Here is a 27,393-nt window from a genome sequence, read left to right as displayed (position 1 = left end):
TAAAATATAATTTAATGTTGTTTAGTTCAAATTATTTATTTAGAGAGATCAAAACATAACCAATTTAACATTTATTATATTACCCTTGAATCAAATAAATTAAATTAAATTAATAATATTAATATTAATGATATTAATGATGATAATAAATTGATAATATATCAAAAAATAAATATAATTTATTTATAATTTTTAAAATTTAAAAATTTATATATTTTTAATAAAATAATTCATTAAAATAATTATTTTAATAAAATAATTCATTAAATTAATAAATATAATTCATTAATTTTATTTTTTAAAATTTAAAATAAATTTTTATATATTTAAAAAATAATTCATCAAAATAATTATTTTAATAAAATAATTCATTAATATTATTTTAATAAAATAATTCATTAAAATAAATATTTTAATAAAATAATTTATTAAATTAATAAACATAATTTATTAATCTTATTTTTTAAGATTATGTGCTCAATAGTGGAGAGCCTTTCTCCGTACTTTCTCCGTACTTCCTTCTAAAGGAGTAATTAACATTAATCAATGAAATTTCAAGGTGACGTGCTAGGAACGCCATAGGCCATGGTCTATGAATGGTCTCCGAATTTATTAGGACTCATAAAATTAGGCTCATCGTCTATCCACTACTCCTCCCTAGATGATCTTTCAGACTTGGCAGATTGATCTCTGTCTCTGACAATATTAATTAATAATGCTCATTAATCCTCAATGTTTTCATTCTCTGATAAATTCTTAACCCACATATCTTTATGGTGGTTTGCCATACTAATCTTAATCCGTGTGACATCTGTTTCCACTACAATTCCCTTTCAGAGGTCACCTGAATTCTCCAAAGAAAAAAAGAAGGTAATTTTACAGATAAAAAATCGATTTGCTTAACTTTAATTAGGTACTAAAAGAGCTTTGTGTAAAGAGAAAGAATTTGACATGGACAGCCATCCAACTTAATTCATCTTCTGTTTACGAGAGGAAAATTCGATGACTGTGTCCAGAAAGCTAACAGTAGTAAACTCTGAACCTCTTCAATTCATTATTATAACAAAAGTTGATGATGCCATGCCATTCCATGGTTGTCTGTCTCAGTGTGGTTGCCTGTCTTTTAGTGAAGGTTAAGAACTTAGTGATTTTAGTGGAGTAATTAATAATGGACCTCTTTAGTATTTTGGAAGGGAGCGAGAAAAGAAGGAAACCTGTTTGATTGATTAGTAAAGGATTTATTAAGGATATTGTTTAGTTATATTGCCATGTTGACCATGCACACACACATATATATAACTAGAGGTTGCAATCAACAGGCAGAATCTTATATTGGCCCAACCCAAATCGCTCGAGGATGGAAATGAGGTCCGTCATCAGATCGTTGAGAAGAGGCACTAAACAATGATATGCTTGAAAATTTTGCTCAGTTGTTTGTCTGAAGCGGTGGGATTGATTCTGCTCATCTTGTGTTCGACGGTTTTCCGCAGCCAAGTTTTTGGTCGATCACTGTTTCATGGAATGCGATCCATAGAAGATACGAACAGTGTTTTATAAAATTTTAATATATGGATGTGAATGTTGACTTGGTCATGGAGTTAGTAGGTTTCGTGCATGATTAAGGATTAGTAGATGTTAATAATGTTTGTATCATGGAGTTAGTGAGTTAATGTTTGTATTATGCAAAATTGATATCGCAAGGGTAATTTTTGGTATACAATGTTTGCTAATATAACGAAACTGATAAAAAGACATGTGACTGCTTCTAAAGAAAAGATAAACAGTGAAAGTGTTGTCCTGTCTGATTAAAAGAGTGATTGTCTCCCAATAAAAGAGACACAGTAAAAGGGGTCTCAACATTTTGCTAGTGACAATTCATTGTATTGCTTGTTAATGGCTTTCAGAATACATGTCAATAAGTTGCTTATAGATTTTCTGCAGAAGATTTTGCATATGAAAATAAACATTTCATTGAAATTTAATCTTTACCTTCTTGTTCATTGAAGTCAGTTCATACTACCACATTTTCACAGGTCTTTTGCTATTCAACTGCTTTCCAGAGTACTAAGCTAACACTTGCTTCAGTTTTATATCCTAGTTTCTGATTTCAGTTTAAAGCAAGGAACTTTCCCTAATATGCTTTTGGTTTCTTATTTTGTGACTCTGAACAGCATCATTATAAAACGGCCTGGAGTAGATTGTGCTTGCAGATCAAACGATGCAGCTTTATGAACAATGGCAAGAGTTTGTCTGCTGAAAGTCTCCTAATTATTCAAAAGTGTAGCTCAGAAACAACTGATCCATCCTCCTACATTTCCAGCATCTGTTCATGTTTATATTGGTGAACTTTACCAGTGTTGATCTTGTTCATCAATGTAGCTTGCATAGAGTGAACGCAATGGAGGATAAGATCCATATAAACGACTACAACTAGTTCCGACATGCACGACCGATGTGTGATCGAGCTTATGAAGGTAAAAGTATGATCTAAAAGCCAGTACAGATGCTAAAGTAGGGGGAAAAGATGAACAAACAGCCCCACACTGAAATGAATCATCTTTGGTTAACTTTCTCTTGATGGTCTAAAGAGGAGAAAAAGGACAAGAAGGGGGGACAAATTTCCTCTGAACCAGGGACTCCATGATTGCCGTATTAGAGGCGATGCGAGATTGATCGATTCAAAAGCCTTGCTGCTTTGCTCCTCACATGAAATCAAAGACACAATGATTAAGGTCAAGAGCTGCTTCAGTTTTAGTCTCATGTCTGCTTCTTCTCTTCTTCGTTCTCTGCCACCAGCCACGCGTGAAGAGCTTTATGTACGTATCTATTTATGTACGAGGTCATACAATAGAAAGGTGAGGCATTAGCCATTAGATATTCTGACTTTCAAAATGTCAAAATTTAGTTGACTTTCAAAATGTCAATTCGTCTATTGTTGACATTGCTTAAATCAAATTGTATTCGGGTAAAGAAGGGGAAAGAATCATAGAACATTCGACAGAGATTGCAGTGGAATACTCTCGCATAGGACTGATAACTTTTTTTAGTTAATAATTTGAAGAACAATAATAAATATCAAGAGTTAGATGATTGATTTGATTTGTTTTTAAAAAAAACAAAGTTGAGGGAAATTTTAATGAAATCACAACATTGTTGAATAGGGACTCAACGATGTTTTCATTGACACTCCAGAAATTCCGCTAGAGCATCTCCAACCGATACCCCTTTATATCAAATTGGTGTAAAAGGGGCACTATTTCTTTCCAACCGATGCCTTTGAAATTCACCAAAATGTGCAAGTGAACAGTGCAGCATTTTGGTGCAAGTGCCCATTTTGGTGCACTATTTCTCACCATATCCGTGCTCACTGTTCACTTGCACCCTTGAAATATTTTGAATTAATTAATTTAATTTATAAATTTTATTTCCACCAAAATGAAGAAGGAAGGTACTAATATTTATTTTGTTGTAATTAAAAATATAATATTATAAAAATAAGTTATTATGTATCATAAAATATTAATTTTAATAATAATGATGATCATAATAAAAATAGTTAATAAATTAATATGTATGTTGAATAAGAAATTATAAGATGAAAAAATAGAATATTATCTAAGGAATATTCTTTGAGATTAGTGTAGGAAATGGTGTGTATTGGTTGGAGTTGAATCTGTAAAAAATTTGGTGTTCGAAATGACACTAAATTGGTGTTGAAAATGTACCAAAATGGATTTTATGGGCGCTCAGGTCGGTTATCGGGGAGATGGTCTTATAGACTGTTAGGAGTGTAAAAAAAGAATTCAATCCATAAGAAAAATATCAAATTAGGATTGAAGATTTTAAAATTCAGATCTGTACTTGAAATTTGATCCAAATTTTTTTTTTAGTTGGAGTTGGATTCGGATTGATCTGAATTTAAGATGGAAAAATTAGTCCAATCCGTCCTCATGCAGTAAACAGAGCCTAAATGACGCCGCCGGCATCGTAGCGGCGACGGTAGTGGCCTGTCGGAGCTTCGCATGGAGAGAAGCGGCCTTCACCTAGCTGGCCTTGGGCTTAGCTTACCACACCATTAACTCGGTTGGGAGGCGAGCAAGTCGGTCAGTCGTTGAGCTCGGCACTCCTCACCGCCGCTTGCTCAGACTCCTTCTACCTCAGCCTCCGCACGATCGAATCCTTCGCTGCCTCAATTAGAGAACGAGAACGATAGTTCCGCCGCCGTCTCTGCGGCAACGTTTGCCTTAGCTGCTTGCCCCGACAAAAAGGGACTTTTTTTTTTTTAATTTTTCTCTCTTCGACGGTGAGTTGGAACCCAGATCGAAGTCAAAGTTACCAAGGCGTAGATGGACCACTCGATTTCATCCTTCTCTCGCTTAATTTGAACGGTGAACTCTTCAGAGAGGATAGAAGAGATAGAGGCAGCTGCATGGCAGAGGCCAGTGGAGACGACGGTAGGCAGTTAGACTCTATTCCCCGTGGAAACAGCGGGGAAACGCTATTGGAGTGGCTATGTCCCATGAGTGTCGTCGCCGCCACTGCCGCCGGAGCGCCTCTCTAACTCTTTCTTCCACATGCGGCGGAACCGTGCGTGGAAACTCCGGCGGATACAAAACAAAGGAAGCCATCGCCGCCGCCGCCGTGGAAACAAAGGAAGAGAGGTGGTTGGAACGCAGGAAGAGATACACTAAACAAGAAAACTCCAAAAAGGTTTGGTGATCTTGCATTAATAAATGGCCAAAGTTGAAACCTCCATTCAAGAACAGCCTTAACTAGCCAAAAGGATTTTTTGATGTTTCTCTCCGCTGCCTCGGTCTCTCTGGTCATCAATGCCGTAGCTTCTTCTTACACAGTGCGTGTTGCAGTACGTCTCCTCGACAGTCCTAACGACGCTGTAAATTTAGCGGCTCCGTGCAAACTACCTCATACGTAGCCTGGTACACTACCTCCAATACACTGCAGAGCGTAGACTCTGAATCATTTATTTATTAGACTACAAAGCAAGAGAAGAAGACAGAGTGCCTATTACCTTTTTGTAGTGGAATGAGATAGATTGGCGACGAGGACGCCAAAAAGTTGGGTCTCGTTCTTTCCTCGCAGTTCCTATTATTATATTGTTCTTTTCGGTGGCAACTGGTGAGCAAAGGAGAGGAGCAGGCAGGTGGATATCGGTCGACAAGAGAGAGAGAGAGAGATGGGGAATTGTGGAAGGAATGGAGCTGTGAGACAGTACATTAGATCGAAGGTCCCTCGCCTGAAATGGACGCCGGAGCTCCACCTCTCCTTCCTCCATGCCGTCAAAAGGCTCGGAGGCCATGACAGTGTGCTATAGCTTCATATACGATCAATCTGCCTCGTCTTTAATTCTGTATGCTGATTAAATCTCTGTTTTATCAGAGGCTACACCGAAGCTAGTTCTCCAGTTGATGGATGTCGAAGGACTCAGCATTTCTCATGTCAAGAGCCACCTCCAGGTTTGGATATCTAATCTTACTCCTGATCTTCTTCCCTAAAGCTAGCTAGCTGATTAAGGACGATGTGGGTTTCATCAGATGTATAGAAGCATGAGGAATGACATCGTGAAAAAAGGTAAAATATTTCTCAGGAAAATGGATTTAACTTCTGCATGAACTACTTATAATATATTTACAGTTTGCTTCACCAAGATGTTACTCCAGTAAGCATGCTTAATCCAAGTGTTTGCTTACAAAAACACTTGACAGAAAGAGATCAGAAAGAGCTTTTCCACTACTTTGGCTTTGGAGTTTCCTAGTCGCTTCTTAGCTTGTTTGTTTCATTACTTTTTTTTTTCTTGTTTCTTCGCTTTAAAGATCTTGACAGAAATATAATCAAGGTGTAATTCTCCAATTACTAATGCTCATCTTCTCGTCAGATTTGAATGGAAAAAACGCTCAAATAAAGGCATTAATGATGAAGGTACTGATGAGGCGGATGGGGGTGTCTCTTTCTACACCTCAACCACCACAAAGGAATTCAAGTTCCAGTTCGTGCACTCTCCTCCTCCTCTTCTTCCTCTGAAAAGGTAAAATATCAGCAAGCTTTCAACCCTCTTAAAGCAGCATGCACCAGTCACAACACGAAGACAACTCCCAATTGTCTCTTCCCAGCGCGCCCTTCTATAATTCTTCATCTTTAGCTAATCCACCATTCTTTATGCTTATTAAATTCACAGGAGCAGCTCCAAAAGTGGTGAATGCAGAGAGCAAATCTGCGAGCGTGAGGTGGCAGCTGGAGTCACCTCACAGTACTGCTGGGTTAGTGATGATAATCACAAGCAAGGATTGCTGGGGGGAATAAAGGGGGATGGAATTGCAGGTCTAAGCTGGCTAAGAGATTGTGATGAGCAGAGTCAGAGAAAGGACTTGGCCATGAGCATGACAGAAGATGATCGCTATCATCCTTCCAACTTCAAAGTTCTTGGGTTTGTGCCACAAGAATCTGAACCTTTTAAGGTATGCCTAAAAAGTGTGAGAGATCTCTTTCTCTCCCCTATAAAGCTTCTATCTCTTTAGTTCTCTGCCATCCTTGCAGCTTTATTATTGCTCTAATCGATTGTACTATGATTGTCGAATGCATGCAAAGCTAAACAATTTTAACTCAGCACATTAATTACAATTTATCTTTTCTCTTTTGCTTCATTGGATTTACTCGAACTTGATAATTAATAATCAGCAGGCCACCCTACTGCATGCACCTGCAGAGAGGACAGTGTCCAAGGAGAGTGATCATGAATTAGAGATGAACAACTGCTCTTTGTCTCTCTCCTTGTCGTCGTTGCATCCATCATCTCACTCTCAGAAGGACTCAAAGATCTCCAGCGAAGGAAGTTGTGGAATGATCTCTTCTTCAGGCAGAAATAATGTCGATAATGGTCATTCCAACTGCAGGTGCATGCAGAGACTAAATTTGGAGCTCTCCATGTCCATCTTTGGATCTTAAACTATATGATCTTTTCCATGTCTTTACTTTTCCCCAAAAAAATTTCTTGTTAATTTGGCCATAGTTCTCATTTTAATGGCCTTGCTAAGTTAGTTGGTCACATTCTTGTGCCACAACTCATTATTGCAGTAAAATTAGAGTTAATTATTTTTTTCTTGAGGGTTAGTTTGTTGCTGGTGGATTTGGTCAAAAAGTGACGAAAATTCTAAGAACCTTTTTTTCTCTTTTTCTTTTCCTTTTTGAGGATGAAACTTTTGTGAAAGGAAAACTAGCAAGAATCTTTGTTGATATATCTAATTTTAATATGGTACGTGGTGAACCATTTGTATCCAAAAATTTCAAACTACCAACTAAGTTTGGCGCCCACGAAAATGTCAACCCATCCACATTTCGATGGTTGACTTGAATTCAGTCAACTTCCCTCGATCATTACTTATGCCACACCAAAGAGCAAGCATTCTATGAATCGTGATCTAAATAATCGATCGCAGTCAACAATGGGAAGATTTGGCGGCGGCGCAATTCTCCGGGGACCAACGCTGCGGCACCCAGCGACGATCCATGGGTCGCCCACTTCAGTCACCCGCACCACCTCGGGCTCACGCCGCCGGACCCGTTGGAGTCCCCGCCGATCTGCGCCGGTTGCAACTCCCCCGTCTCCGGCAACGATTACTACTTCTGCAAGCCGTGCAACTACGCGCTGGACATCACCTGCGCCAAGATGTCTCGGCGGATTCGCCACCCGGCGCACAAGGACTCCATGAAAATCGCCGTCGGCGACGCCGCTTCCAGCTGCCGAGCGTGCGGCCGCAGCGGCGGCGCGTTCGTGTTCCGGTGCGACCACTGCGGCTACCAGGTGCACTGCCAGTGCGCCGCCAAGCAGCTCACGGTGAAGCACCAGGCGCACACGCACGAGCTCCACCTCGTCTTCTCGCCGCCGTACGACGAGAAGGTGTTCTCTTGTGATTTGTGTTGCGGCACCGGAACCGACCACTGGCTCTATCGCTGTGATGCATGCGATTTCGATACTCATATTGAGTGCGCCACGTTCGCTTCGAAGCCGGCGGAAAATCTGCAAAGAGCGGCGAGGTCACGGCAAACAGAGCAGAAGGCTCCGCGAGAATCGCGATGGCGACGACCATCACATTCTGGAGATGGAAGCGACAGTAGCAGTGAATCGAGTGGAGATCAAAATGGAGAAGACGGAGCGGCCCAGAAGACTCTCCTCCTGCCTCGGGCTCAGTTGGGGCAGCGTGACCGCAGGAGACACCAACAGGGGTCACAGCAGCCATCTGCACCACCATCACCGGCTCCTCGGGCAGCGGCAACAGTACGACCGCAACAAACACCATCGCCTACGATGGGACTTCCACGTCCGCCGCGGCCGCTGGGGCAGTCTCCTCCGCCTCAGACTCAGCGGCAACCGCAACAGCCACAAGCACCATCGCCGACCATGGGGCTTCTAAGTCCACCGCGGCCTCTGGGGCAATCTTTTCCGGCCCAGCCTCTTTGGCAACAGCAACAAACACAAAAGCCATCGCTGATCACGGGGCTTCTAAACCCACCACAGCCACCTCAGACGAATCAGCGGAATCAGGGGCCAAACATTGCCCCGGATCAACAGCAAGACCGTGAGAACAAGAACGTCGATCCACAACAGGGATGCCTCTGTGAACGACGACTGTGCCTGCGGCGATCGCAAGAATTGCACTTGTCCATTAAACTCAATGCCGAATCAAGAGGGAGATGTAGACGATGAACCAGTCCATCACGTGGAAAATGCGGACTGCGGAGGTAGATTGTTTCTATGATCATCACGGTGCAGATGCAAGGCCATATCAAGATGGAGGTGTAGACGATGGATCAAGCCACACTGTGGAAAATCTGGAGGTAGATTATTCCTATAATTATCAAGGAGCAGATGGATCAACTGTGACAGTGGATTATTCCTGTGAAGTGACGGAGAATTACTTGGTAGACTCCCTGTGATAGTGGATTTTGTTCTTGTTCATTCTTAATTTTTGTTCTTGTTGAGTTATTGCATAATAATAACGCTGATTCATGTGAAAGGCTCTCATTTGTATTTACAAAGATGTGCATGCATTTGACGTACAAAATCCAGTAAGAACACGGCTGCCAACTGCGCCGGAGATCAATTAAGGCTGAGGAAGTTAAGGAAACACACTCTCCACTGGATCAGTCTCCGAAGCAATCTCTGCAGCTCTGTCTCGACGGCTTCCATGGTCGCCTCTGCTGCATCCATCTGTTCTTGCACTAGTTGAGAAGAAGAGTAGAAAAGGGATTCCCCCAACTCAGATGCTCTCTGCGTTTGGGTGGGTTTCAGAGTCCATAACCACCTCGTCCACTTTGGCTTTTGGCATGCCATGGCCAAGAGACCCAGCGCAGAGCGAAGCACACAGATGGTGGCATCTCTCGACTCAATCAACACTCCACAGTCCACCTCTAGTGAAACGGATGATCTACCCTTCTCGTCCATCTTCCTCAACAGTTTGTAGCACTTGTTCACGTTCTTCTGCATCTCCTTTCGAACACTGCCCAACATCACCGGTGAGGTGGCACTTCGTCTTCGAAGGTCTGATTGCAGGCCTTGAACTCGCCCCTTCGCGGTTGCCACCAACTCCCTCATGTTGTCGACGAGATCGAGCAGCAGGAGAGACGCCTCCAGTTCCTCTTCCAACCGTTTCCTCTGTTTGGAACAGAAGACAGTCTGCTGAAGGCTCGGCAAGTGGAGGAGATCTCCGACACAAGCGTAGAGATCCCCGAGACCTCTCAGTCCATCGCAGATCTCCGTCGATGAAGACATGGAAGTTGCAGCTGTCTTCAGTCTCTGCAGCTCTTCTTCCACCTTGATTGCAACTGGCTGACGAGATCTCGATTGGAGGCTGACGGATCGGACATGGAAGGTTTGTTGTTCCATGACTGCAGCAGCAGCAGTCATCTTCTTTCTTGGCTTTGATTTTGGGGATGGAAGAATGGATGCGGCCTGCCTCAGTGGCGTCCTCTACTTTATACATCCGTGGAGCACATTGTGCCCTCACTGTCGATAATGGCTTCAAAGAATCTCCAAGTGTTCATCATCAGCACACAATTTTCACATGTCATATTTGAAACTGCTTATTTAGCACATTGTTCTTGCTTCAGATCTTTCAGTTGCATCAATTATTGGTAGCGACGTGGTAACTGTCACTATGAAAAGGATGATATGATAAAGATTCGCATTTCGCTTTAGATTGATTCATGTGCCTCATCAATTATTCACATTTTCAGTTCAGGCGAAGATAGATGACAAAGAACCAAATACATTGAATCGATCCACACCAATTTTTCTCTATGATATTTTTTCCCAGGCACGCACGCAAACACAACATGAACAAAAAGCACAGTGAGAAGATACAATCAATCACATGAACATAACAAAACTAGAAGCCTCGAGTGTTCTTCTGCCGCTTCTCTTCGAGCGTCGCAGCTTCCTGCAGCATGTCCTGCGAGTCGCCCTGCATGTTCAGCTTGGCGAGAGCAACGGCTTGCATATAGAAAGCGGTGGGCCAATCAGGGTAAAGACATTGAGCTTGCATTGCATCTCGTAGAGCAGCATCAGGTTGGTCGTTCATAAGATGACACAAACTTCGCCTAGCATACACAGTAGGTGAGATCATTGTGCCGACGTCTATGAACTGCAAAAACAAAATAGGAAAGAGCAAGATCAACTTTTGCAAGTAGATATAGCAATGTGAGTAATCCTATACTTAATTTCCCTGATGAAGTTTAATTAGAATGTTAGTTTTCTAAATAGCATCTGCTAGTTTACCTTTAATCCAATAAATCCATCAATAAACTCAACATTTAACACTATAACTCTGAAGTCTGAGACCAACGTTCAGTTTTCATCTCAATGAAAGAATCCATTTTTTTCCCTCATTCAATTATGTAGAATAGAAGAAGTACCTGCGAGTAACACTCGATTGCCGTCTTAAATTCTTTGTCGCGGAAAGCAAAATCCCCTCGTTTCCGTGCTTCCAGCATATCCCTCATCTGCTGTGTCCATTCTTGAAATGATAGCTGATACAAACATGAAGAGATGAATCCATTATTCTAAAGTGTATTGCCAGAAGCATTCGAAATAATTTCGTGTCAAAATTGCACAAATACCTCATTTGTTACTTCATCATCTCTGTAGTGTGTCATTACTAAAATCTGATGGATGGCTGTGAGATCCATTCTGGAGCAGGCCTCGCCCATAGGTGACAGAGGCTGCTGCAGAGGTGGAGGAGCTTCTTCATGCTGCTTCTCAAAGCCCATCATAATGTAAGATGGCACCTGTATGACACAAGATTATTACCATCAGCTGCTCAATAGTAAAGATATGAAATACTAGATCATTACAACATTTCAGAAATGTAGCATTGGCTGCCTCATTTATCTGAATCTTTAGATTTGCTTGGATGAACATCCAATCAACGAGATGTATAACAAACAACATTATTGCAACACACAAACTTTGAAGATTAAAAAGAAAACTATGAGAAAATTTATCAGTGTAGATACCAAACACTAGACCACCATAACATTTCAGAAATTGGCTGCCTCATGTATCTGAATCTTTTAATTTGCTCAGGCAAACATCCAATTAACGATTAGTGGCAAATTAACAAGTTTATAAGAGTCACCTAGCTTATAATAAGCATTTTAGTTTTTTTTCCAATAACAATTTCTCCACGCACTCCACGGACTTCTGTAAATCCGATGAGCTAGTAGTTACAGAATCACGCATTTCCTGAATTATTCCCAATATATCAATGCTTAAATTGTTTTAGAATAAAAAAGGAAGCTACTGTATCAATGAACTTCCAGAAAATTAACTTTCAAAAATACTAATGGACTCATGAACATTTCACAGATTTGGCAACTTGGACCATATTTTGAAAAATTGAATGGTTCATAATTTATATGCAGCAGATAATTGGAGTATTTTTTATTCATATTCAAGAAATATCAGAAAGGAAATTGTACCTCTGATTTGCTTTGCAATGGCCCAAGTGTTGCCACCAGCTTCTTTGAATTGGGCCGGTCCCTAGGCTCAGACTGTAAGCACTGAGAAGCTAGGTCAACAAGTGTAGTTGCCTCTTCGGTTGAGAAATTTCCTTCCAAGTGGGAATCCATTAAGACTAAAGTATTTTTATCACGTATCATGTCAAGAGCCTGTGAGAATTTGGATTTCATCAACCAGACAACCACTCAAACATATTTGTCTCTTCATATGGTACCAGTACAGATGGACATATGTATAGGAGCACATGCTCTACAAACTTTGCTAATCATAATTGGACAATGTGATGAATATAGTTACAGACAGGCACAATCAAACTGAAGTTGGCATATTCACGGGTACCAAAAAATAGATAAACTATCATTTTCCTTAATCCTTTTGTATGGTTGATGCGGCCTCGATAAGACATGCAACTCAAGGACCTAGTTTAAGTGAGAAAATTACATTGTGGCTGAAATTTCAATTTTGGACAAATATAACCTAAACAATTTAACATATGGCTATTTGATCTCAAAACTCATGAATACTTGTTAAGAAATATATGCGAGTGGTTCTTGTCATTCACAATCACTTTTCTTTTCTTTTCTTTTCTTTTTTAAAGAGAAGATAGTAGCTTCTTCAGCCAACCTAGTACCAGGATGGAGCTAAGTAAGATGAAAATAGAGCCATGAACAATGATGACAAAATTCATGCTGCCTAAAATAAAAGGCTGGTTGATATTTGTGGCATTCTTTGATAGCGATTTTTCAGCCTCGTCTTTTTTACAATAGATATTTGTACTAATCTAGGCTTAGAAAGCTAATATGCTTGTAGCAACGAGACACCACAATGGCAATTTTCACAATTTTGTTTTGGTTTGAGTAACAAAGGTAGCATTTCATGGGCTCTCAATGTAGTATACGGTCTGTCAACAACCTGATTTAAATCACAATGGTGTCTTACTGCCTACCCACAACCAACAAGATATGAGAATGGTATAAACACTTACACGAGAAGGAGGAATGCGCTTTCCGCTCAGAAGATCCAAGAGCACAGTGCCAAAACTAAATATCACACTCTCTGGTGTTACTCTCCCTGCAGAGAATTCAAGGTATTCCAATCATCTGAGTGATGATTCAAATAGTAAATTTGGCAATTGGAAGATATACCTTGCTACAAATTTTCCCAATATATGTTCAAAAATAAATACATGAACCACACTGTATGAAGTTCTAGTGTATGTAGGACTCCGCCTAGTTTCAAATTGCTAGGACCCCGACAGAAATGACTACTAAACTGGAAATAATGCAACTAGGCATGTTTATATGTGTCTGTGTATATGTTACTATGATCAGTATGAAGTTTGCATTGGATTGTCATCAAAATACCAAAGCATTGTCATACATTGCTGGAGAGAAATTGAGTTACATTTGAGTGAAATGGACAATAATAATCAAATCAGGTAGATTGAACAATACATAAAACTTATATAAAGACTTGTCATAGCAAGTCAGACTAAATGGGCATGTTTGAGGATCATCGCAGCCTGAAACCAATATGAAGTGGACCTGTAATTCAAATTTACTACAAGGTCTGTACAATTTACCTTTTTTTTAAGGGAATACCAACAATCTTGCATCAAAGGAAAGAAGAGGCAGTTCTTTGGAATGGGATTGGAACTTCATGTATTCTGATCCGACGGTATGAAGTAACAGTAAACATATAACGGATATCATAACAAGTGCTAATTGTCAATAATTCTCCCTCTTTGTCAAGATTCATACTCTCCACAGATATCCACTGTGGCATTCCTAGAACCCCACTTTGATTTCCCAATAGGAGAAAATTAATACTGATTTGTTTTGGCAGATTGTAGTTTATCAATGCACAGACAAACGGTTACTTAAGGAAGGTACATATAACACAAAATTCAATGACAAAAAAGACTAGTCCTTTCCACGCCAAAAGTAAAGCATTATGCTTAAGTATGCAGAAGAGTTTTTTCTATAGAAAAATGTACAAAAAACATAGAGAATTTGTGGAGATGAAATTAGTATCTTGAGGTAACAAAACTCTTAAGATAAGCTAGTACCATTTCTTAAATACTCTGGTGGTGTATATGCTAGATTTGTGCTATAACTTTTCCCATCCCTGCTGTTCTTCATAAGACCAAAACAAGAAAGTCGTGGATCACCATCCTGCATACATATGTATAAAAATAAACTAAAACTCAGCATTTTAAACAGATCCGCACCAATTTCTGTGATTGCATCAAATTTACAATGGAAGAATAGTAATTAGTTACTTTTTTTTCATGTTACACTTTCTGAACCTATTCTCAGAAGTTTTACACATTGACATTACCTTCCATCTAGTTGCATGGTAAAGATAAAAAAGTGTGTGGGCATGGTCTTTCTGTGATTGCAGCAATTTGACAAAGGGTGAAATGGATCACACAAATTTCAACATAATTGTACATTTATGATCTAACAAGCCTGCACTTTAAAAAAAATAATTCCAGTATTAAGAATTAAGCCTCTTAATCTTATAGCCCTAGGTACAAAATATGTTTTGGCAATTTCACTCTTGAAAAAGGAAGAAAAGATTGTATGGTGAATCAGAGAATGACTCTAACTGTACTTCACTTAACTTTGTTAATACTGCTATTGATAGATAAAAACAAAATAAAATTGCTATTTCTTATGCACGAACAGAATATCATGGCCTATAGTTAGTAATTGACTACTTTGTCAGAAACCAAAGACTCATAATACAGACACCAAAACCAACTGAAGGAAAATGACAAAGTGTATTCGGGGATTCTTAAAGATGAAAAATCCAGCTGAATAAAAAATGCACTCTCAAACAGCAATGAAAGCTTTGCTCGTAAGTACATACTAGCTCTAAACTTGCAGAAGTTTGATCAATTTAATCCAATCATAAAGAAGAACTGTCTTTAGTATAGAAAAAAAAATCCATGTTCATGAGATTTGACAAATCCCTACATCTTAGTTTCCATGTAGAAGTTTTCAGAAATAAGAAACCTAGAAGACAATGAAGTTCCATAACAAATTATGGAATAAAAGCTGGTCATCTCTCAACAAAGTTATCATTGTTTTCAGGGTACAAATTACAATGATGTTTCAAACAATTGAAAGGTGATTCAACAGTGAATAGCTCAGTCACCTCATCAAAAAGGACTCTGTAAGCATTCAGGTCATGATATAGTGGTCGTTCCTCATTGCTACAGTAGTCGAGGGCTTCAGCAATATAGAATGCAACTCTTAAACGCATAGCCCATTCAATAGTTTGGTTTTCCCCTTCAAAGCAAACGACGATAAATGGTAAGATTCCATATAAAGTAAGCTTAAAGAAGTAATACAACAAAATCTTGCATAAGATGTTAAAAAATTGTAATGCTTTTCACCAAAAAAGCATGTTTTCATTTACTAAAACTGTTATTCGATTGTACCTTCTAGATAGGGAACAAAAAACTCACCATGCTTCATTTGAAAATCAAGAGTTTATCTTGTTGTTTGTTAGAAGAATTTAGACACCGTACATTGCTTCCAGATGCTAATTTAGATCAATCTAATACAATTACTCCCATCAAAATTTTGAATTGTCAATTTCATAGGAAGTTCACTTGAAAATTATGCATACTAGTATTGCCCATTTTCAATGAAGGTGTCTGCCTAACAAAAACTTAGCTAAACTATGGCATAATGCTCCTAATAGGGATAAAACTGCTAATTGAGAGACTCCAGCTCTCAGCAAAAATGACGGGTAACACTCAATGTTTGAGTAATGAAGTTGCCATTTCAAGTGAAGAAAAAGATAATTGGGTGCTGGTAATGCATACAGTGGAAGAGATGCTTTGCAAGGGTGTCATTTGGCATGTACTCGGCGACCAGAAGCCTCTCATCCCCTTCGCAACAGTACCCAATCAGATTCGCCAACCTCCTGTGCCTCAATTTCCCAACTCCCCATGCTTCCTCCTGCAATTCCAAGGAGAACCAATTATTACCTTTTCGCTACCAATAACAAGATAAATCCAGAAACAAAAGGAGAGGAATCGAAATGAAATCGAAGGAGTGCGGAAAGAGGCCAACGGCGAACTGTTTGGGATCCGGCCAGGCAGTCCTGCTGAACTTCTTAACGGCGATCGACCGGCGGTTCTGCAGCCGGCCCTTGTAGACCACATTAGGGGTCTTGTCGCTGCTCTCCGACACGACGTTCTTAGGGCTGAATCCATCGGTCGCTGCCCTGAGCTCCGCCAGCGAGAACTGGTCGAAGGACGGCACCTCTCGCCCTCCGCCGCCCTCCGCCGCCTGGAGAGGCAAGGACGGGCGGCGGCGCTGCTGGCTCTGATTGCTCCACTTCTCCGCCGTCTGCTGGTTCTCCGGCTGCAGGGAGGACTTGCAGCACCCCATCACCGCCACCAGCGACGACGAAGCCGAGTCGACGACAACAAAAGCTACTGCTTTCTCGATGGAAACTTCTGTATTTCTCCTCTCTACCCTTCTATGTATGTCTCAGTTAAAACTGATAACAAGAAGGAAAACTGTGAAAAATGCCAACTTTTTACAGAGGTAAAGTGAAAAACGCCAGAGAATAGAGAACCAACTACACCTGCTGCTCCACTGCCATCACTTGCTTCTCCATTTCCCCCTCTTCCTTCCCTTTGGCGATAACTCGGTCTCCAGTTGTACAGCCAAATATTAAAATTCGTCTCCTTTTATTCCGAATCTCCTTCGGCCTTAACTGGACGCGCAATAAACAAACAGCATTTAGTACATGCAACCACAGTTGTTCTTCACACAACTCTACTTTATACTTTGTTAGAAAAATATCGACTTTATTTTGATTTGTTGCTGAAAATAGGTGTCAGGCCGTGACAGATCTTCATCGGAATGAAAAGAATACATGAATCTCACGATCGAGTCGCGAACTCTTGTCACGGGCCGCCCTTCAATTCCTAAGTTTTTGAACAGCTTGTTAACTTCGCGCATTTGACAGTGAATGTAGAAGAAATTACTGGACGTGTAAATCAGGCTAGTGGACAGTTTGCCGGGTCGCTCTGTTCTGGAAGTGGCTGAAGGGACCAGCGTATGACTTCCACGCATTTGGCCGAGTCCACGGCGCGTTGTTTGACGAGCAAAAGTGATCGTACGTAAACCGCCATAAGCAACTGGGTCTAGCGTGGAAGAGAAGACTTGAAGCCTACCAGGGATGAATCAAGCCTCCATCCACATCCACCTCTTGGCTCACGTTGAATTGAATTCAGTTTTCGCTGCAATACATTGCTAATTTGTTCTTGGGATTTTTAAGGATTTTGATTGGTTTGTTTGCTGTCGGGGCCGTGCGAAGAAATGGAACATCTGTCCAATAATTCAAGCATGATTCCTCTCTCTCTCTCCATGCGCTGGATTCGCTCCTCGGTGTCCAATCGAATGCATCCGATAGCGTGAACAGGCTGTTGACGAGATGCGCCGTACGCGCGGAGCTGCCCCTGCCCAGTGGCCAGTGCCCACGCCGCTTTTTGACGGTGCGATGCACGGTAGATACGGAGGCAGGCAGACACAGAGAAATGGCGTGCTGTTGCTCGGAGTCGTGTAGCTGCGGAGGCACTGCGTGCGTGGCGCAATCGACGTGGGTGTAGCAGCGACACAGAGCCGAGATGGTCATGGTGCGGCGCAAACGATGGCGTCGACACGATGGCGGCTTGACTTTGCTCCGAGGCCCAACATTTTGATGGAGTAGAGAAACCTCATGGCCCATCATCGAGTGAGTCTAAGCTGAGTACTTGCAGTTTGTTGTATCCAATTATATATTTTTTAAATAATATTTTAGAATTATATATGAATATATAAATATTCGATCAACTGTCATCCCTAATCATTGTGTCATGTCTATTATCCATATGATGGAATGATAACTAAATCATATCTTGAATTATGCTCGCCCTAAAGTACTCAATCAAACGATTTGGAAGGAAGATAAATAATAGAGATTTAGTCCTAACCCGGTGGGCCACTGTCAAGGACAGAGCCACCTTGTAAGCTACCCGAGCTATAGCCCGGGGGCGCAACAACATCAAAGAAGAAAAAAACTTAGATTTACGGATAAAAGAAAGAAAAATTTAAAGGAACGAAGAAAATAGTCCGGGGTATTCCGTTGGTGTAGTCCACGGTCCAGAGTCAGCCCCGATAAATTACTCGAGCTGGATTCACCATTAGCCACTACAGAGGGGGTGAGTTAACCGACGATCCCACTGCTATATAACGTAATTCTTAATGAATTTTTACTATTTATTTGTAATATATGGAATAGGAGTGCAAACAAATTAAATGGCGTTGATTGATAAAAAAATATTAATATTTGAATTTGATTTGAAATTCAAAAAATATAAATAATATTAGTTTAAGTTCGGTTCGAAATAAATTTTTAATCTTAATTTGATTTAAATTGTTCAAGTAGAATTGAATAAATATTAAAATTTAAGTAAATTATTTGAATATTAATTTAAATATATTGGAACCAATATTTATATATAAATGGATAGAGTTTTATTTGAATTTGGCAACTTGTGAATATTTCAATAAAATATTATAAATTTAAATTTAGTTTAAAATTTTATTAAATATATTTGAGTTTACTTAAAATTTAATAATTTTAAACATGAATTAAATATCTTTTAGCTTGTTAGAAAAGCCTTTGAGTCAGCTCAATTAGTATGCAATCGTGGGTGTACAGAAATGATGTAAAAGCAATCATAGATTACATGAAAATGCAGCATGAAATCCTAATATAACACATATAAGGCATGGAAGTGGGACCCAGGCCTTGTGTATGTCATGCTCTGCTGTCTGGAAACGGGTAAAAGACGGACGTCTCCGTTTCCGAAACGTTGGAATCGTGGAAACTTATGGAAACTTCAACCTCGCGGCAACCGTCCTCTCGTAGCGACGAGGGGACGACGAGGCAGGTGCGCACCTCCCTGACCACGTCGACGAGCGTCTCCGAGCTCCTCCGCCAGCTTGGGGCGTCGGTGTCCCGCGGCGGCGACCAAAGGAGCGACGACAGCTGTGGGGTGGAGGAAAAGCAAGGAAGGGAAGAAGAGAAGAGAGGACGACATTGACAAGTGAGGGCGGCGGCGACAGAAGATGAGGAAGAGGAGAAGAGGAAGCAGCGGCAGAAGATAAGGAAGAGGAAGCAGAGATGGCGTCGGCGATTGGCGAAACAGGGGCTGCGAACGAATATTTAGGGATTCGTTAATGGTTTAATGGTTTGGGTTTAAACCGTTAAGCCATTAAACCTACTAAATCTCCTAACCCTAAATGAATTAGGATTTAATTGATCAAATTTCATCCATAGTTATTTAATTAACCCCTCCTAAATTAAAATTAAGGCTATTTAACTTTAGGTCTTCAACACTGTAGGTCTTCGACATTTTCAAAAATCGGAAACTTCAATTATTGCCGTTTCCCGTTTCTGTTTCCGCGTTTCCCGTTTCCCGTTTCCCATCTCTCAATTTCCTGACAACATAAATGTCATGCTGGAATTTCATACCGCATTTTTATACAATGTATTATTTCTCATGATGTAATAACGCTCTTTCAATTCAGTGCCACACTGTTATTTAACACGAGTCAAAATTAAGTTTCTCAACAGCCGCCATTGGTCAACGCCATACAATCCAAAGCAAGGGGACCTTGCTCGAGTCAACGCAAAAAAAACGGGTATTTGGTTGACTCTTTACTTCTTTAGTGCCCCGTGGATCATTCAGCCCTTTTTTAGGCATCAAATCCATGTTCAGTGGCTTCAATCTTCTGAAATTTTACATCTGAAATGGCAATTGAGTCTGGTTAGCAGATTTAGGAGCTTGAGCATCCATCCTGAGCAATGTCAGTGATCTGAACCCCCAAATCATAAACCGAACCGGTCCTCCAGTCGACTGGCAATATCTCCTTCTGAATCGAAACCCACTTTCCCTCGTAGCCGCCGGTCACCACCAGTCTGATCTGCAGTGGTCCGACGGGTGCTCGGCCGGTGCTCCACCTGGGTCCTTCTTCCCGGCTCATGGACTGCCAATGTGCCGGCGACCCACTCAGGCTCACCTCTGCTATATCCACTGCTACTATGTCAGTTTGACCTCCCTGGTACAGGAACTTGATTGCCAGATAATTAGGCCTCTTGCTCGTTTCTTCCACTCTGATGGACAGATTCTTGTTTCCAAACTCGCATGGAATTCTGCTCCCAGGAATCGACGACGATCGACAGTGCTAATAATAAAAAGTCAACGAGAAGTGTTTGATTTCTTCTTATTAATTACCTCATGTATTCCGCATCCACAGTGCCGAGTTTCTTCAGCTCTTTGGCCATTCCTAGCTGCGCCATCGCCATGAACGCCGGTCGGCTGAGAATCAACTCTGTGTCGTTCCTCTCGTTGAGGTCCGTGAGGATCACTTTGACACCTTCGCTGTTGCAAATCTTCATGTTCTTGCACCTCACCTGTTTAAATCGAACAAGTTAGTTCATGAATAGTTTGTTTTTTAATTTGTTTGTTTGTTTGTTTAGAAGTTCACAAGTGAAATTGAACCTGGAAACAAGCGCCACAGGCAACGCCGCCTCTGTAAAGAGTAGAGCTTGCAGCAGCAACGTAACCACCATTGAAACCCAAGGCCATGGGGCCATATCCACAAGCTCCGGCTACAAGGAGAAACCAACAAAACCTAGCACCATTTACCTTTCGGACGGAGCAGAAAATTAAAAGAAAAATAAAATAGAGTTGAGAGATACCAGAGAAGACAGATAAAGAAGACGAGTATCCAGCTCTCGCTGGATGCACACAGCCACCGGAAGCCATGGCGGAGGAAGCAATGAGAAGGAAGAAGAAGAAGAAGAAGAAGAAGAAGATGGAATCACCTGCAACCATGTTTGTGCCTGGTTAATGAAATTACGGATGTGGTGAGATAGATAAATAAGGAGAGGAGGGGCAGTAAACTCCATGGTGCTGTGTCTCCCACGAAAAGAATTGAACCCAAGACCACGCAGTGCAGTGACGCTGACTCGTCGACGCGCCGCCGCCCGTCCACTGTTCCTGCAGCCATCTGTAGGAAAGCAAGAAAAACCGTGCTTTACGTTCAAAATTTTGGCATCTTCCCGTGGCCATTGTTTGAATCTGTCAAGCGATAGAGAACAAAGAGATCGAAGGTTTGCGTGGACTGTTGGATCTCGTTCTTGGTTGCTAGATTTCAGATGGAATATTTAACAATTTAAGATCTAGCTAGGAATTAATGTATGCGTGCACGGTTTAACAATTGGCAACTGGAGTTGGACATAACGCAGTTTGCAGCCTTTTTTTTCTTTTAAAAAAAACGAGGATATTTAAAATTGATTAATTAACCATTTAACAGAGATGTTAAAAAAATTCAATCTGTATTTATATAATATATCATTAATAGATGTGGAACTTTTTAAGTTCAACTAACAATTTATTTTGAAGAATGAGACAAATGGAATAATTTGCTCGGAACTTTTAAATAAAAATAATAATGGCGTGTGAAATAATCAATAAATAATAAATAAAACCAAAATTGCTGCACTCATGTAGAATTCTGAAGACTGTTTCAAACAATGCAATGACATTGATTGACTAACAAGTATTTTTCGTATTTTTGTGCATATTATGTAATACAGTAAAATTTACTGGTACCATACATGTGGAATAATTGAGACTTGATAGGTCAAGACCCTCAAATGGATCTAAACATTAACAAATCCACAATTTGTGCAAGTAGAAAATCTCTTCAAGTTGTCATAGACAAATTTATGCAAATTTTTTCATTGTTTTTCTTATTCACAATTTTCCTTTGTTTATATATGTTCTTAGAGTATGTATGTGTTTTTTTACCCAAAAAAAAAATCATGTCAATTATTAACTACTTTAGATGTTTTCAAATTATGCAAGATACAAAGATATCATATTTTTAATACTTGATATATGAAATATACCAATTGTTGCATTAGTTCTCTCTTTGATGAAGATTATTTAGCTCATCAATAATCCACTTAAATAGAGGCCAAGGCCATAGAGTCTCTGCATTATTTGTTGATTATTTGACTAGATATAATTCAACTATTTGCCTAGTCAATTTTCTTTAATAGAAACAAATCGATTTAATTTTTTTCTAAGCCAAAATGGATTTAATTGAATTGTATATAGTAATTATGACATTAGGAAGAAAATTCTTTCAGAAAGCAATGATACTATGGTAACTAGAAAATACATATCGAACCAAATCGTTTTAAGATCGAAAATTAGATGAATTTGGGGACTAATTTGTCCTATAATTTCATGTTTTCTTTTTATTTATTACCTAAATTTTTGCTAAACCAAAATTGGAGGAAGAATTGTTTCCTAATCACCTTCCTGTTGGCTTTATACAAACCACCTGGTGCTGGTTAATTCTTCATCTCCTCTCCGATATCCGTCTTGTTAATTTCTGCGAGTGTTCTCAAACTTTTTCTTGGTTGAGGTCTGAATTGGAACTGTTTCCGTGGTTTCATTTTGCCTGGTTGATCGGTTCTCAGCTGTTCTTCGAAGTTGCTGGATTGATCCTTCTTCAGTGAATTCAAGCTTCTAATTTTGAGCTCTGCAACTGTTAATGGCGCCACCAAATGAACCCTGTGGGCTCGTCTGTAACAACACTTTCTCCAATGGAGTCACCGATCTCTTCTCACTCAGCGATGGGAATCTCACCGTTAATGGCGTCACGTTGCTCTCGGAGATCCCTAAAAATGTCACCTTTACGAGCTTTGATGCAGTAAACCATGCTTCCAATGCGCCACCGTCGCTCGTCAAGGAAGTCCAGTCTCGATCCCACAAGGGCGGCTTCCTCGGCTTCGCCCTTCCGGCAGCTTCCCCCGTCCGACGAATTCGCTCGGAAAATTCTCTGACCGGAGGTTCCTCAGCATCTTCCGGTTCAAGACATGGTGGTCGACCATGTGGGTGGGAAGCCGCGGCTCGGACCTGCAATTGGAGACCCAATGGGTGCTCTTCGAGGTCCCCGAGGTTGGCTCCTACGTTCTCCTCCTCCCCTTGCTCGAGGGTAAGTTTCGGTCTGCTATCTCCCACGGCGACGGCGACCACGTACTGCTCTGCGGCGAGAGCGGGTCTTCCCGAGTGCGAGCCGACTCCTTCAAAGCCCTAGCGTACGTTCATGTCGACGACAACCCCTTCACCCTGATGCGGGAAGCTTACGCCGCCGCTAGGGTTCACCTCGGCACGTTCCGATTGAGGGAGGAGAAGCCGCTTCCGCCCATCGTCGACAAATTCGGATGGTGCACCTGGGATGCTTTCTACCTGACGGTCGAGCCGATTGGGGTGTGGCGCGGCGTCAAGGACTTCGCCGACGGCGGGATTCCGCTGCGGTTCCTCGTCATCGACGATGGGTGGCAGAGCATAAACTTGGATTGCGAAAACCCTAACGAGGACGCCAAAAATCTCGTCTTTGGCGGAGAGCAGATGACCGCCAGGCTTTACAGGTTCCACGAGGGCGAGAAGTTCCGCAACTACAGGGGAGGCAGCCTCCTCACCTCTGAAACCTTATCCTACGATAGGTACATGCCAAAGAAGGTCTTTTCCAAGGCGAAGGAGGCCAAAGAAGCAAGAAAGGCCGGAAGCAAGGACAAAGAACTCGAATTGAGAAGAGAAATCGACCAAATGCTCGAGCAGAAAGGCGAAATTTTAGCGGAAGGCGAGGGGACCGCGGCGAGATGGGTGGATTGAGCGGTTTGATTTTGGATTTGAAGTCGAAGTTCAAGGGATTGGAGGACATCTACGTGTGGCAAGCACTCTGCGGAGCCTGGGGCGGAGTGCGACCTGGAAGCACTCAACTGGACTCCAAGCTAGTGCCGGTCAAGCTCTCTCCAGGCTTGGCGGGAACCATGAACGATCTCGCTGTCGACAAGATCGTCGAGGGCGGCATCGGACTCGTCAATCCGGTGCAGTCAAGCGAGCTTTACGACTCCATGCACTCGTACCTCGCCGGCGCCGGAGTCACCGGCGTCAAAGTGGACGTCATCCATGTAAGTCGCTCTGATTGCACACTACCTGCTCGATGCAATACTTCAGCGAACCAACCGTAATGCTATTGGATTCGATGTTGTTGCAGACACTGGAGTACGTGAGCGAAGAATACGGAGGCAGGGTTGAGCTCGCGAAAGCATACTACGACGGTTTGTCGAAGTCGATATCGAAGAACTTTAATGGTACGGGGATCATCTCCAGCATGCAGCAGTGCAATGACTTCTTCTTCCTTGGAACTTGGCAAGTCAACATGGGAAGAACCGGTGAGAACTCAACTTTGATTAAATTCTCTCTTCGAAATTTGTTTTTGAATCCAAAAATTCTCAATTCCAGGTGATGATTTCTGGTTCGAGGATCCTTACGGAGATCCCATGGGCGTTTACTGGCTGCAAGGCGCACACATGATCAACAACTCCTACAACAGCCTGTGGATGGGGCAGTTCATGCAGCCGGACTGGGACATGTTCCAGTCCGACCACGCCTGCGGTGAGTTCCACGCGGCGGCGCGCGCCATCTGCGGCGGACCCATCTACGTCAGTGACGCCGTCGGCTTCCATAACTTCGATCTCCTCAAAAAACTCGTCTTCAACGACGGAAGCATCCCCAAATGCTTGCACTATGCTTTGCCGACGAGGGACTGCTTGTTTGCCAATCCCCTATTCGACGAAACGACCGCTCTCAAGATTTGGAACCTCAACAAGGTAACTAAATTACAATTCATCTCCAAGATTTGACACGATCGAGAATATTATAAATTGGTCGTATTTATCTAGTTTGGTGGTGTGATCGGAGCTTTCAATTGCCAAGGCTGTGGCTGGGACCCCAAGGAGAAGAGAGTGAAAGGCTACTCCCATTGCTACAAGGAAGTCACCGGAACAGTTCATGTGTCAGACATGGAATGGGATCAAGTGGAGACTTGCACCGAGCTGGGTGAGGCAGGGGAGTACGCAGTGTATCAGCACAAGGCCAAGAAACTACTCCTCATGGCTCGAAACTCCGACGCGATCCGCTTCACCCTCCAGCCTTCCTCCTTCGAGCTTTTCAGCTTCGTGCCGGTGAAGAACGTCGGGACTGACGTGGAGTTCGCTGCCATTGGGCTGGTGAACATGTTCAATTGCGGCGGGACTTTGGTGGAGGTGGAAGTGGATGGGGCTGCTGTGAGGATGAAGGTGAAGGGGGGAGGTGAGCTCTTGGTGTACTCCAGCAGGAAGCCAAGCGGGTGCTGCTTGAATGGAGCTGCGGTTGGGTTTGAGTACTGCGTGGAGGATGGGAAGATGAGGGTGGAGGTTCCATGGCAGGAGGAGAGTTGTGGAGTCTCTGAAGTGGTATTTGATTACTGATCTCTTAATTAGGAGTTTAATTTCCTAATCATGCTCTTTTATATTTAACTAATAATGATGATAATAATTCTTTTTATTTGCTTTGTCTGGTGGGTTTTTTAATTGGATGCTTAATGTCTTTTCAGGTATATTTGGAATTAACAAGAACAGTTTTGCATGGCTAAGGACTTGGCCTGAAATCAAATGATCGAATGAACCTTTTTATATAATGTTTTATCCAAATAAAAAATGCTGGCTCCCGACTACATTAAATACACAGGCGAGAAAACTTGACGAATCAAATTTGTGTGTAAATTTGGTATTCAATTTAATAAGGATTTATTTATATTTTTAAATATATATATGATTAATTAAATAAATAAATTTAAATAATTTATTAAATTAAATAAATAAATTTGATGTTAATATTTATGAATAGAGATTGTGAGTTATTGATGAATAATATTGATGAACAATATTCACAAATAAAATTTATAAACTATGTCTTTCATAAATTTTTATCAATAAATAAATAAATTAAAAATAAACAAATAAACTTCTATTATCAAGTTTAATAATGAACCAAATGAATTTTAAAATGTAAAAATTTTAAACAATCAAATAAATTTGAATTGAAAGTTTGATAGCATCTAAATGAACCAAATTCAAGTCAATATTGAATCAAACTCAAGCTCATTAAAAGAAATCAAACCAAATTTGAATAGCCATTTCAATGGCTTAGATCATTTTAAGCTCAGCTCCACTTGTTTTGGCTAACTTGATTCAGTTAACTTATTAAACAAACTTGAACAATACAAAAGTATTGAAAAAAAAATGAATAGAAAAAAAAATGAAAAAGAATTGGTGACTCCATTGTAAATGGAAGTGTAGTTCCACATTAGGAGTTGTATGATTTTGGAATTGATTTATAATGCTTTTTAAGTTGTAAATATGTATAGAGAGAGACTTTCTCATGCAGTAGGAGATGCAAATCTAGAATTTAGATTGTACTGAACTAAGATGACTTATATGTGAGCACGACTTGTGCGTGTCAAATATCAGATCGATCGAAGCATATGAAATGGTCAACATGAATCACACATTCGTAATCATCCAAGTAAAACTGCTAACCATTGAAGGTCAGTAACTAACGTTTAATTGGTCATTTAATTATGCCAAAGATCTAAGCTTCTATATAAGGAGATTGCAATCAAATTAAAGCAGAGATAAACAACAGAGCAAATGCAGCTTCACCTTCTACTTCGTCGTGATAGTATTTGAGTACTTATTCGGTTCGCTAAAATAACTTTTGTTAGGTTGTGATTGTAGTTTTGTCGTTGATAACATAATAAATGAATCTTCACCTTCCACTTCGTCGTAATAGTATTCGAGTATTTATTCGGTTCGTCACAAACAACCTGTGCTAGGTTGTGATTGTGATTTTGCTGTTGTATCAGAAAATAATAATCCAACATAACTTTGAAACACCGCCCGAGAGACTGGGTTAAATGCAAGCCTCGACTTCTCTCTTTCCAACTTGGCCGACTCTGTTTTCGGCAACTCATTCGGATTCGATAATTGGGCAATTTGATTTTTTGACTCGGTACTCGACTTTCCACTCGAGTTGAGGAAGCACTTAGATCGCTCTGACCAAGCAGCACTCAGTACTATTCGGTAGCTCTCGACATTCGGCTAGCAACATCTCACTAGAGTACGGATAACATAACAAATCCAGTCTAATAGTTTGAGATTATCAATTCAAATCTTCTTCATATATAAAACTGAATTTGATTTTGGATATAATTTAATTAAGCAAAATTCTCTAGCTATATCTCCAACGATATCTCAGACAAAGTTAATGCGACAAACATCATTAAGCATAGATCCCCTACACTAAGATTTCTTTCGTCAGCCATGGTTTGTGGGCAGATTCTCATCTTTGGACCAGAGGGAGAATGCTTTAGCCAGAATTA

General features: G+C 40.9%; 4 protein-coding genes and 2 pseudogenes across 4 annotated transcripts; 3 read left to right on the top strand and 3 right to left on the bottom strand.

Annotated features, from left to right (window-relative positions):
- The first annotated feature begins 5,194 nt into the window (after window positions 1-5,194).
- LOC141814349 (myb family transcription factor MOF1-like) lies at window positions 5,195-6,960 on the top strand (annotated as a pseudogene).
- Window positions 6,961-7,457: 497 nt separating this feature from the next.
- LOC141814496 (uncharacterized) lies at window positions 7,458-8,719 on the top strand (annotated as a pseudogene).
- Window positions 8,720-9,036: 317 nt separating this feature from the next.
- On the bottom strand, window positions 9,037-9,937 carry LOC141814350 (uncharacterized). Its single transcript, XM_074702292.1, has one exon. The coding sequence runs from the start codon at window positions 9,917-9,919 to the stop codon at window positions 9,113-9,115; it is 807 nt and encodes a 268-aa protein (XP_074558393.1). The 5' UTR covers window positions 9,920-9,937; the 3' UTR covers window positions 9,037-9,112.
- A 325-nt stretch (window positions 9,938-10,262) lies between these two features.
- Window positions 10,263-16,763, bottom strand: LOC141814346 (serine/threonine-protein kinase BSK1-like). The gene is made up of 10 exons (XM_074702291.1): window positions 16,640-16,763; window positions 16,120-16,552; window positions 15,870-16,005; window positions 15,194-15,327; window positions 14,100-14,205; window positions 13,017-13,102; window positions 11,992-12,180; window positions 11,131-11,298; window positions 10,927-11,040; window positions 10,263-10,655 (listed from the first exon to the last, which is right to left on the bottom strand). The coding sequence occupies exons 2-10, from the start codon at window positions 16,438-16,440 to the stop codon at window positions 10,401-10,403; spliced, it is 1,509 nt and encodes a 502-aa protein (XP_074558392.1). The 5' UTR covers window positions 16,441-16,552; window positions 16,640-16,763; the 3' UTR covers window positions 10,263-10,400.
- A 3,014-nt stretch (window positions 16,764-19,777) lies between these two features.
- LOC141815326 (expansin-like A1) lies at window positions 19,778-20,945 on the bottom strand. Its single transcript, XM_074703264.1, has 4 exons — window positions 20,810-20,945; window positions 20,610-20,719; window positions 20,343-20,521; window positions 19,778-20,260 (listed from the first exon to the last, which is right to left on the bottom strand). The coding sequence occupies exons 1-4, from the start codon at window positions 20,943-20,945 to the stop codon at window positions 19,885-19,887; spliced, it is 801 nt and encodes a 266-aa protein (XP_074559365.1). The 3' UTR covers window positions 19,778-19,884.
- Window positions 20,946-22,677: 1,732 nt separating this feature from the next.
- Window positions 22,678-25,470, top strand: LOC141815546 (stachyose synthase-like). Its single transcript, XM_074703495.1, is given in 6 exon segments — window positions 22,678-22,933; window positions 22,936-23,775; window positions 23,778-24,100; window positions 24,187-24,364; window positions 24,435-24,802; window positions 24,875-25,470. Coding segments are annotated over 6 exon segments (2,532 nt in total). The 3' UTR covers window positions 25,442-25,470.
- The last annotated feature ends 1,923 nt before the right edge of the window (window positions 25,471-27,393 follow it).

Source organism: Curcuma longa, chromosome 21, assembly GCF_044706935.1.
Source record: "Curcuma longa cultivar G26 ecotype Majalengka, Jawa Barat chromosome 21, ITB_CL_G26_1.1, whole genome shotgun sequence".
NCBI lineage: Eukaryota > Viridiplantae > Streptophyta > Magnoliopsida > Zingiberales > Zingiberaceae > Curcuma > Curcuma longa.
This window is presented reverse-complemented; position numbering and strand designations above follow the sequence as displayed.

Bases quoted from the DNA above. Each gene is read 5' to 3' on its own strand.
- LOC141814350 (XM_074702292.1), bottom strand. From the start codon at position 9,919: ATGACTGCTGCTGCTGCAGTCATGGAACAACAAACCTTCCATGTCCGA.
- LOC141814346 (XM_074702291.1), bottom strand. From the start codon at position 16,440: ATGGGGTGCTGCAAGTCCTCCCTGCAGCCGGAGAACCAGCAGACGGCG. The intron at 16,006-16,119 runs GTTGGCCTCTTT...TTGGAATTGCAG, and splicing joins CGGATCCCAAACAGTTCGCC to GAGGAAGCATGGGGAGTTGG. The intron at 13,103-14,099 runs GTACTAGCTTAT...AATTCTCTGCAG, and splicing joins ACCAGAGTATTTAAGAAATG to GGAGAGTAACACCAGAGAGT.
- LOC141815326 (XM_074703264.1), bottom strand. From the start codon at position 20,945: ATGGTTGCAGGTGATTCCATCTTCTTCTTCTTCTTCTTCTTCTTCTTC. The intron at 20,522-20,609 runs GTTCAATTTCAC...CGATTTAAACAG, and splicing joins CCTGTGGCGCTTGTTTCCAG to GTGAGGTGCAAGAACATGAA. The intron at 20,261-20,342 runs GTAATTAATAAG...TCCTGGGAGCAG, and splicing joins GTGGATGCGGAATACATGAG to AATTCCATGCGAGTTTGGAA.